Consider the following 10,000-nt stretch of genomic DNA (forward strand, 5'->3'; position numbering starts at 1 on the left):
CATTAATGCAGTTGAGTTAATTGATCGGATATGCGTTATTCTTTATCAAACGGCTTACTGTATGAGTTGTTAGCCGTACGTCAACATGCACGCGTCCGCATAGCCTAATAGAAACCGACGTTGTTTCAAACACTGTTAGATAGTTTGTTTTGTTTTTGCTTTTATGCTTTTTTATCGTAATAAGCGGCTTCGGTGGTGGGGTTGAACCGAACGAACGTTCTACAAAGAAGAAGAAGGTATTATTATGTATAATGACAATTTTTCCTATTCCTTGGGAAGCGACAAGCAAGCACAAAACATTATGATGGAAAAAGGAGGACGGTTTGCCCCCACCCTCTTTTGTGCAGACAAGCGACAAATGGTCAAACTTGTGCAGAGAAAGAGAATGTAATGAAATGAGCAAATGAACATTATTGACAAATCGATCAGATGCGCCTAGCTTAGTGGTGTAGGCGATAGTGGGGGGGGCAGAGTGTGGAGCGAGAAAGACGTAGGACGTCTTACTTAACATTTACTACTGGGCTAAGGAGTGAGACTATTTATTATTAGTTTTCTTGTTTCCTGATTAAGTTGAAGAGGATGCGCACGGCAAAACATTTACGGCAGTAACATGTACAATGCAAGAGGGTAAGAAGATTGCAATTGCATTGCACAACTACGGCTCCACTGTGCGATGAGCTTGTCCTCTCAGTCGGCCTCTATCCATTTGGTTCAGGAGTTGTTATCGCCTCGCGAGGGTCGAAAACCGTTATTGGATGAATCGTGCAATTCTCACAACATGTTACCTCCTGGTTTAGGCTCGATGTACAGTATCCTTTCCCGGTTGGCTCTCTTTCTTTTTCTCACACACACACACACACACACACACACACACACATTTTCTATATATTTTTATCTTTTAATTTTACTTCGTTTAATTTGTTTTCCAAAGTCTGTTGCGCGTTTCAAGGGCCCGTCGAGACGATGATTAACTCGTGAAGTAGAAGCATGAACTAGTGCGCGAGGAGCGTTGCGTGAAGAGTATTGGCTGTAGAAGATAGGCGCGTGATAAGCTAAGAAAAAGGCCGCGTCAGTAAAGGCACCACCAGAGCTCTTATACATATGATTTTGAAAGTTGAATAAATGTTTATTTCGAGGCAGGTACGAGAAAACCGAAACCCAATTTAAAAGAAAAGGAGCAATCATCATCTATTTGAATTGGACGGCATTCACAGGAAAGGCGAATGGCGAGCGGCAAGGTTCCTAGCTGTTGCATGGTAGTTTGTCGCAACCATCGCAGAAACACACTTTCCCTCTCATCGGCGGTAAGGGTGCGCTTAAGACAAACGACCGAACGATGTTGATTGCAGGTAGGCTGCCGTTGGCCGTTGGGACTGCTCTAGTTGTGATGACGATATGGTGCGATCCCGATCGCGTTAGCGGTAGCAGGCGTGCCGCCATTATGCCATGATGCTGCTCGAATTTTCAGCAACACTCCCTTCCTACTTCCTTCTATATACTTCCTTAATTTCCCTCGTTCATTCTCTGTACGCGGTGGTACGCTCTGTGCGGAAATGGGGTGGCCGCACCGTTTTGTTATGTCGCATGCTTTGTAGCCGAGCGTGTGTGCATGCATGTGTGTGTGTGTGTTTGCAGCAATTTTTTTCCTGGCTTGAAATGTATTTAACCATATTTTAGATCGTATCACCAACCCTGCACACATACACACACACACACACACACAGGCGGAGCTGGGCTCGTTTTGGGGCACGTTGCGTATTCGTAGCACTATTGTCGTTGGCGCTCCCCTTTCGCATCACGCACCCCGCGTCGTGATACTTTCCATGCGCCCCCCCCCCCCCCCCCTCCCTCTCGGGTAGGTTTTTCCGGAGTGAATTTCACGCTAGAGCGCCCGGCGAGGTTGACATTGCTCGTCAACCGTCTGTAGGGTTCCGCTTTGACGCACTTGTGAATGAACCCTCTCCGGCGCACACACATACACACCTCTCCAACTGTTGGTTGGGGTGGGGTTGGTAGGTATGCACGCACTCTCCGGGTTTGCCGTTTAGAGCAGGTGTTTTTGAGGAGGGGTGCGCGATGGGCCCAGAGGGGGGCTAGAGACCAAATCCCAGATTTTCGTTTTTTTTTGTTGTTGTTTTGTTTTTGGCGTTTGGCGCTGGCGCTGGCGCTGGGGACGGGCGGTAGCGCGCGCACTCCCGCCATTCCGTTCGGCATGCTGGAGCTGCTTTTGCGCCAGTTTGCACGTGACGCTCGAACGGCGCACTAGCGCCAGCAGCTGCAGCAGCAACATCCCGAGGTGCCGAGTTTTTTCTTTGTTTGTTTGTTTGTCGCCATGTTTGGCAGTGGTTAAGGCAGACCTTAAGATAGTACAGTAAGTGTGTGCATGGGACGACTGAGGATGTGATCGTGGCCGTTTGCCGGGATCAGGGGCCACCTGGATTCGGTTACACGGGATCGATCGTGCGGCGATCCGAGGCGATGGTATTGCGTTTGTGTTGCCTGTCTGTCAGTTGGTCACCGTTGGCCCCGTTCAAAAAGTCACCCACCAATCACACTGTACGATGGCCGTACGCACGCGCATGTGTGTGTGTGAGTGCGTGCGTGCGTGCCACTAGCAGAAGCGTGAAGCAAACAATCAAACGTAAGCAATCGAGAGCCTCGGAGGCCGGACCGAAACCTTACTCACATAGCCGCACGTGCAGGCAGCAGGAGGGGGAGAAGAAGAAGAAGAAGACGTGAGGAGGCTATTAGGCCGCCGATCGTTAAGTGTTTCCCTCCTCCTCCTCCTCCTCCTTTCCCCATACCACCCCGAGAAATCCACGCAGGCTCGCCACACTGACCAAATGGCCGATGGCGTAAGGTCTTCAGTGGGGCGGGAGGGGGTGGGGGGCGCTTGATGATGCTGCTGACGATAGTTTTCCATCGCGAAAGTCCATCGCGAGCATTTCGGCGTCGGCCTCGCCCTCGCCCCCGGGTGGCTACCGTGATGCAACAATCGTTTGTTGCGTCGCAAGTGGCAACTGTACTACCTGTTGTTCGCTGTATTGTGAACGCACACGCGCGCGCCCCTGCGAACCACCTCGCCTCCTCGCCAGCGTGCACAGAGAACGCAGCCGTAAATGTCCAATGACATATCCACCATATCCGAAACGTTGATCACCGAAATCCGAACCACAACGATCAACACACGGCCCCAGTTCCAGCCATCGTTCATTTCGCCAGTGAGGGTCTGAGGGTTGCATTTTTAAAACGCTTAAGGGGGGCTGGGTCGTCGTCCTCCGTTCTCGTGGCATGCCCAGCACAGCTCGATCACTTGAGTTTATCAGCAAAACGAAGGAAAAACGTTTTTTGTGAGAAAGAGATGAAGAAATAACTATCGAAAAACGGCAGCAAACTATTATCCAACCAAATGAGTCACATTTGATGTTACCGGACCGGTAAATCGGAGCATCGGAAATATTTTGAATAACGCCACAGCCCCTTTTAGCACTCGCCCAAGTCATGTTGCCTCCGCAATGTGTGCATTTCTGTTGTTTGGTTTCCTTTGAGAAGCCTCCATTGGAACGCTCAACCTTAACCTCAAGTCCAGTCCTCAACAGGTGGGCCTGCTCGCCCCCTATAGATGGGTCCACGGATACACACCGCACGGATCAACGGATGACTACTGCCAGGGTCGAGATGTCGAGAGATATCGAGAAACCGGACGGCGACCGGACACCGGTGGCGCCCAGCCCTGCCCCCGCTACCGGCATCCAGATGCGTGGCTATCTCAAAAAGAAACGGAACGTAAGTGGCCATACCTGGGCCTGGACGCGATTGACAGAGACTGATTGCTCCATTCTACTCCAGCGCATGGGTGGTTGGCGCAAGCTGTACGTGGTGCTGCAGAGCCAGCTGCTGCTGTCGTATGCGTCGCGGCGTGACTACGAGCGCCGGCTCGCACCGTTCGAGGACATCATCAACCTGGTGCCGGGCACCCGCATCCTGCCGTCCGCCGGTCTGCGGTTCACGATCGAGACGAACTCGCGCAACTTCTACACATTCGTAAGTGCTCGCCTAGTGCATTCCCCGTGCTGGGACATCATTCGTGGTCCTAATGGTTCCGGGTACCGTTCCGCAGCGTTGCGTCGATCACCGGAACTGCTCCGAGTGGATAACCGCCCTCCTCGACAGCCTGCACCAGGGTGGATGTAACCGTGGTGGTGGTGGTGGTGGCGCTATTCGGGATCGTCAGTTCGGGTAAGCGTGACACACACACGCGCTGACACACACACATTAATTGGCCCACTCTTTAATTTTTGCAGCCAACCTAGTCCGGACCACCGGACGAGCTCGCCCGTCTGGGCGTCCTTGAGTATGGAGCTGGGTTTGGCGCGCGTGCTCCACCAGACGATGGAGGGAGAAGGGGGCACCCGGTGTGCTGGCAGGAGCGGCCAGCGCACGAAACCAACCTCACGAGACGAAGAGGAGCAGCAGCAGCAGCTAGTCCCATTCCAACGGCCAGCACTTCAAGCGACAACGCCGGCGACGGTGCAGGAGGTGGCCATGCCGGAGCGTCGCGGAACGACAGAGACAGGGAGGGAAGGGGGGATCGCCGTCGTCCCCCTTCCCAAACATGAGCGACATCATTCCGACGAAGCGTGCGCGGACGAGATCATCACGAAGGCATTTCAGTTTCTTACCCGGCCGAAAAGGTACGAAACGGTAGGGCGGGGGGGGGGGAATACAACGATCTTGATCTCACCATCGATCGAGCGCGACCTATGGCGCCGGATTGGCTGTCAATTACCCCGAGCACAAGCACATCCAGTGATCGTGAGCCCGGGTAGAGTGAGGCGAAGCAGAGAATGGATGAGGAAAATGGGGGGGGCAGCTCAGTTCAATTATGCAAACGAGACAACGCGACATCGTGCTCCTGTGACGCGAGACCTTTGCGAGACCCCTCCACTGCCTCCCTGCCTGTCTGCCTGTCTGCCTTGCATGTCAAGCATTCTAGTGCATCCAAAAAAAAAGGTGACATTGGATGTATTTTGAAAGTTCCTTCATTTTTATTCCAAATCAATTTTTTTGCCATCAAATTAATCCCTCCCCGACACAATGCACCCATGCTGACGAATTTTCCAGTTTTCTAAACACGCGAAAATGTCGTCTTTAGGAATGGCACCTTCAGCACCTTTTTCGCAGCAGCTTGAATCTGCTCTATCGTGTTCTAAACAGTGTCCCCGGAACGAAATTTTGGGCTTGTCTAGTAGCCAGAAGCCAAATGTAACCAAATCAGGCGCATACGGTGTTATTGGGACGATATGAGTGAAAATTTTGGCAAAAAACGTCACAGAAAAAACCAACAAAGTGTTAGCTATGGTGCATTATCGTGATCGATCTTCTTCTTCAAAACGTGCTCGACCCTCCTGGAAGTCTTTGCACCACCTGTAAATATTTTTTTTTTGACATAGTATTGTCACCAAAGACTTTCTGTACCATTGACATTGATGTGTCCGCAACAGGCAAAAATATTTTTAATACAAATTCTTTACATAAAAATTTGCGACGATGGAGAAAAACGAAGAATGCACTTTTAGCAGTTCACAAAAAAATACGTATCTCAAACACTATAGAGAATAGTTTGACGTGAAACTTACCATTGGTTGTTAATAACAGTGCTGACAACCTATAAAAAATACAAAACTAAAGATATCCATTTACGCGGGCAATTTGGACACCGTGTCACCTTTACTTTTGGGACACAATGGTACCTACATGTGCAGCAATGTTGGGCAATGTTGGGCGTGTGCGTCCAGCCACCCAGCCTTGGCGGTCACGTTTCACGGGCATTATGGCTGTACGTTAACTACGGGTTCCGATCGCATGTGTGTTTTGGCTACGGTCGCAACGGTCGCGACCGAGACACGTTAACTTTTACCAGAGACGTGCTGCTGGAAGAAAAAAAGCAAACAGCAAACATACACCAAGCGATGGCTGGGGTGTTTCCCGGTTGGCTGGCTGGCTGGCTGGCTGGCTGGCTGGCTGGCTGGCCCCGTAAACACGTACCCTCATCTGTGCCCGTGCCCGTCCTTTCGCGCGAACACAGCAGAACACAGTTACAAACAGCGCCCCCTCGTTTTCGTGGGCCTGCTGGTGCCTGCCTGCCGTTCTGGCAGGTCGTTGACGTCGTTCCGTCTATATTTAAATCGAATTCTATTTCCAATTGCTCTACTCCATACAATACAATACCAAAAAAAAAAAAAACCAGAAGCCGAGATATGACCGCCAGCGAGATACTGGAGTACTATCTGGAGCGGCGCCACCGATCCCAGCAGCAGGAACAGACGAACGATGAGAATGAGCAGGGAAAGCAGAGTGCGGTGAGACGTGCGGCAGGCGTAGACAGCAGCGGCAGCAGCTTCAACACCAGACTCGAAACGGCAACTACTAGCCAGCCGCTAGCAACAGAAGATACCGCCGCCACCGCCGAGCAGCAGACGAGGAAGTTGCAGCAGCAGGAGGCAACGGCTACGGTTCGGTTTCGGGATTTCCGACTACATCCGGATGCCGACCGGCCGATCACGTCGGTCGGTCGATCGCAGTCGGTAGACGTCAGCCGGATCAACAGCATGTTCAGCGATCGGCAGCAGCACCAGCAGCAGCAGCAGCAGCAAAGGAAGGAGCTGAGGCGAGGGAGAGAAGCTGAGGCGTCGTCCCCCATCGTCAGTCGTCGCTCCGACGTGGCTCCGACGAATCTGCGCGACACTGGACAGCGTGTTAGTAGGTAAGCGAAGTGCCTCTGGTGTGTGTGTGTATGGGTGTGCTCTAAAGAGTGTATCACGGTTTGGCTCCAGCTCCTGCAGTGATCTACCACCGGTGATGCGCTGGCAGCTGGCCGCTGGTACGTTTGTCGCCAGTATCTCAGGCCCGGTGGTTGGTCCGGGCGCTTCCTACACGCTTCGGCGCGCTTCATTGGAACGCAATGCGGCTACGAGCGGCTACGAGTACATCAGCGCACACAGCAGTAGCAGCACCAGCAGCACCAGCACCAGCAGCAGCAGCAGCAGCGCGTCAACATTCGCAAGCAACCGTAGAATCGAGCTGATCGAACCGATTTACGCCGTGGTGGATGTGAAGGCGAAACGATTCCGCCGGAACCAGCAGCAGGAGCAGCAGGAGCAGCAGCAGCATCAGCAGGAGCTGTCACAGGACGAACGCACAAGGCCAAACCACCATTACGAGGAAGCGATACCCGTGCTCGGACCGGACCGACCGATGAGCGAAGAGGCCACGGAGCAGGACGATCTGCCGTACGATCAGCAACACATCTACGAGCCGGTAAGGTATTGCACGTGCCCCCCCGTACCACCAACACCATTATCATCAGCATTCCTGTCTCCCTGTTGCAGATTATGATAGCGGCGCAGCCACCGACGAGCACGAGCGTAGCGTCCACGGCCGCAACCGCGACCGGTTGCGAGCGAGAGCACCATTGGCGCAAGCTATGGCGGAACCTGAAGCGTATCCGGCTACACCCGGGTCGGAACCGGCGCCAGAAGGAGCAACCGGCAGGACCAAACGTCACCGTCGTCGCCGTCGAGCAACCATCAACCGATCCGTCGGCGACGAGCAGTAGCAGCAGCAGCGGCAGCAGCAGCAGCAACGGCAGCCATCAGCGATCGGGACTGATTGCCGGGCTCGGTAGCCGGTTAGATAGCCACCGGCAGTCGATGAAGAAGCGCGCCAAAAGCCTGTACGATGCGACCAGCAATGCGGCGTGAGCTTAGTGCGATCGATGTTCGATGATCAAAAGGGGGGGGGGGGGGGGGGGGAAATGGTTGTCCCCGGGTGTGCCATTAGTATATAGGTGTAACGGAACGGTAATGCAGCCTCACACTGCTTTATTTTTTTTTTTAATGTAACTATAATTGTGAAAGGGTTAAAGCTGCTTTCACATCGAGCGCGTTTAAACGCCACTAATAGACGCAGCAGGTTTTTTGACGCAGAAAACACGGTTGTATCACATCAAAATATATGGAAGTGTTCACGTAACGCACCGAAAGCTATTTTTTGGAGCTTTTGAAGAGCTTAAAAGTTGGCGTTTTTTTTCGGATCTGTAAAAATCTACAGATTTTGGCAGGTTCTGAGCCGACTGTAGCAGGCTACGCAAGCAAGCCAGCGTTGCCCTTTGGTTTTGCAATTTGTTTTGGCAGGAATGTGTTGAAATCCGGGTAATAACTGTTTTGCGTGAAGATTAAACTATTTATCATGATTTGATAAGGTGGCGGTAGTGATATGGTGCTATTTTTCGTGTATTTTAAATCGACCTTCGCGCAACCTAGGTGTGAACAATAAATTAAGCTTTTGCGTCAAAAAACGCCAACTTTGGCGTTTTTAAAAACGCGCTCGATGTGAAAGCAGCTTAAGGAGCCAAAAGTAAGCCAAAAAAGGGGGGGGGGGGGGCGTTGATCACAATGATAGCCTCACCAAAGGAATTGAAATATAAATCTGCATTATTTTGCAGCAATCACCCAAAAATCAAAAATGTTGTTGGCAATCAATGTTTTTCTGTTGTGTTAAATTATTCTTTTTTATTTTGCTTTCTATTATTACTGTATTACTGAGGCAGTACCTCATACCACTAATGGTAGATGCAGTGCACATTATTTTTGACTCGAATGCGATCGAAGAATGACTGTGAAAAAGGTTGGTGTTTTGGGAATAGCATCCTCTAATGGAACAGACAGATTAGAATAAAAGAAGAACAACAAAAAACAAAAACCCCCGTTTCGTAACATTCTCGCGAGTTTTCTAGTTCTAGAGAAAGCAAACTGTAAATAAATATGAGAAAAACAAACGTAGAAAAAAGAACACTGTTAACTGTTAACAAAACAAAAATTCCACAGTAAACACCGCAACATCGCAAATACAAAACAGCCTCTTATCGGCTCGGATCGTTGATCGGACGGATCGGATCGGTTCTGTTGTGTAGTGCAGCTACCACTTTTGGTGCACTTTAGAATGCGTACCGCACCACATAAAGGAAATGTTTTCGTTCGTTCGTTTTTTCATTCAATTCAACGAACATTCAACAACATGCCACATTAAATGCCAAGAGTTTGAGAACCCCCCATGGGGGATGAAAGGGGGTTTTCGGGGACTCTTTAGAGGGTCTGAGGTCTGGTTTGGTGTGGGATGCTTCCTACGGTTGAAGTAAGGGGGGGGGGCAGGCTCTTGCCAAATCGCGCACCACACTGCACTTTGGGGATCGTGCGCCAATCCAAAAAAAAAAGTCTCATCGTTTAGCTCCAGCGAGCGATGCATACCGTCCCAGTTCTCTGCCACGAATCTCGGCTTTGGTTGTTTTTGGGGAAGGGGGGGAAGCGACGGGGTCGACATTCCCCAGCATCTCTTCCCAGGTTGACAGTTGGTGCGATGCGACTATACCTGTGAGCGAGAGAGAGAGAGAGAGAGAGAGACAGGAGGGTGCAGCTGGAATGCGTTGGTGCCCTTGGGGGTTGCTTCTGCACTGCACCGATCGGATGCGCACCGTGCAACCCGTGCAAAAGGGCATAACCAACATACATACATACATACATACATACGGGCTCGTGCCGACCGAGCCCCTTTGGCCATGCCAGTGTCGCGTGTGAATCGGGCCGCGATCCGCGAGGGCTTGGCACCAACCACCATCACGGCAAGGATCACTCTGGTGCGCCTTCCCCCCCCCCCCCCCGCCCTCCCTCTCTTCCTACCTCCTTTCCGCGCCAGACGCGGACAGACACTCTCTACGCTCGACGCTATATATACCGTGGCCGGTGCTACCGGTGCAACCAGAAACCGTCCACCTTGTGCTCAGCCCGGCCACATCGAACCGTATCCGTATCCAACCGACCGACCAACCAACCAACCAATCAACCAACCAACCAACCGAACTCCCCGTGTCATCATGTCAGCGAAGGGGATCCTGCTGTTGCTGCTGGTGACGATGGGTAGCCTCTCGGCGCTGGTACGGTAC

The 10,000-nt window shown here is 51.8% G+C and overlaps 3 protein-coding genes across 8 annotated transcripts in view; all 3 read left to right on the top strand.

Moving 5' to 3' along the window:
• LOC125960196 (stromal interaction molecule homolog) overlaps positions 1–1,184 on the top strand; it is a 21,429-nt gene extending 20,245 nt beyond the window's left edge. For all 6 annotated transcript variants that reach the window (XM_049693451.1, XM_049693468.1, XM_049693459.1 and 3 more), the window contains one exon: positions 1–1,184. This exon is cut by the window's left edge and continues 2,273 nt beyond it. The gene's annotated coding sequence lies outside the window, so the exon portion shown is untranslated.
• A 2,494-nt stretch (positions 1,185–3,678) lies between these two features.
• Positions 3,679–7,763, top strand: LOC125952921 (uncharacterized). The gene is made up of 7 exons (XM_049682678.1): positions 3,679–3,786; positions 3,850–4,044; positions 4,121–4,239; positions 4,305–4,694; positions 6,251–6,766; positions 6,837–7,320; positions 7,392–7,763. Exons 1-7 carry the CDS (start codon positions 3,679–3,681, stop codon positions 7,761–7,763), a joined length of 2,184 nt encoding a protein of 727 aa, XP_049538635.1.
• A 2,004-nt stretch (positions 7,764–9,767) lies between these two features.
• Positions 9,768–10,000, top strand: part of LOC125955508 (pro-resilin-like) — a 763-nt gene continuing 530 nt past the window's right edge. Inside the window, exon 1 of the mRNA XM_049686645.1 lies at positions 9,768–10,000. This exon is cut by the window's right edge and continues 36 nt beyond it. Coding sequence (XP_049542602.1) covers positions 9,932–10,000 — 69 coding nt within the window. The 5' untranslated portion in view covers positions 9,768–9,931.

The sequence above is a fragment of the Anopheles darlingi genome, chromosome X (assembly GCF_943734745.1).
Source record: "Anopheles darlingi chromosome X, idAnoDarlMG_H_01, whole genome shotgun sequence".
NCBI lineage: Eukaryota > Metazoa > Arthropoda > Insecta > Diptera > Culicidae > Anopheles > Anopheles darlingi.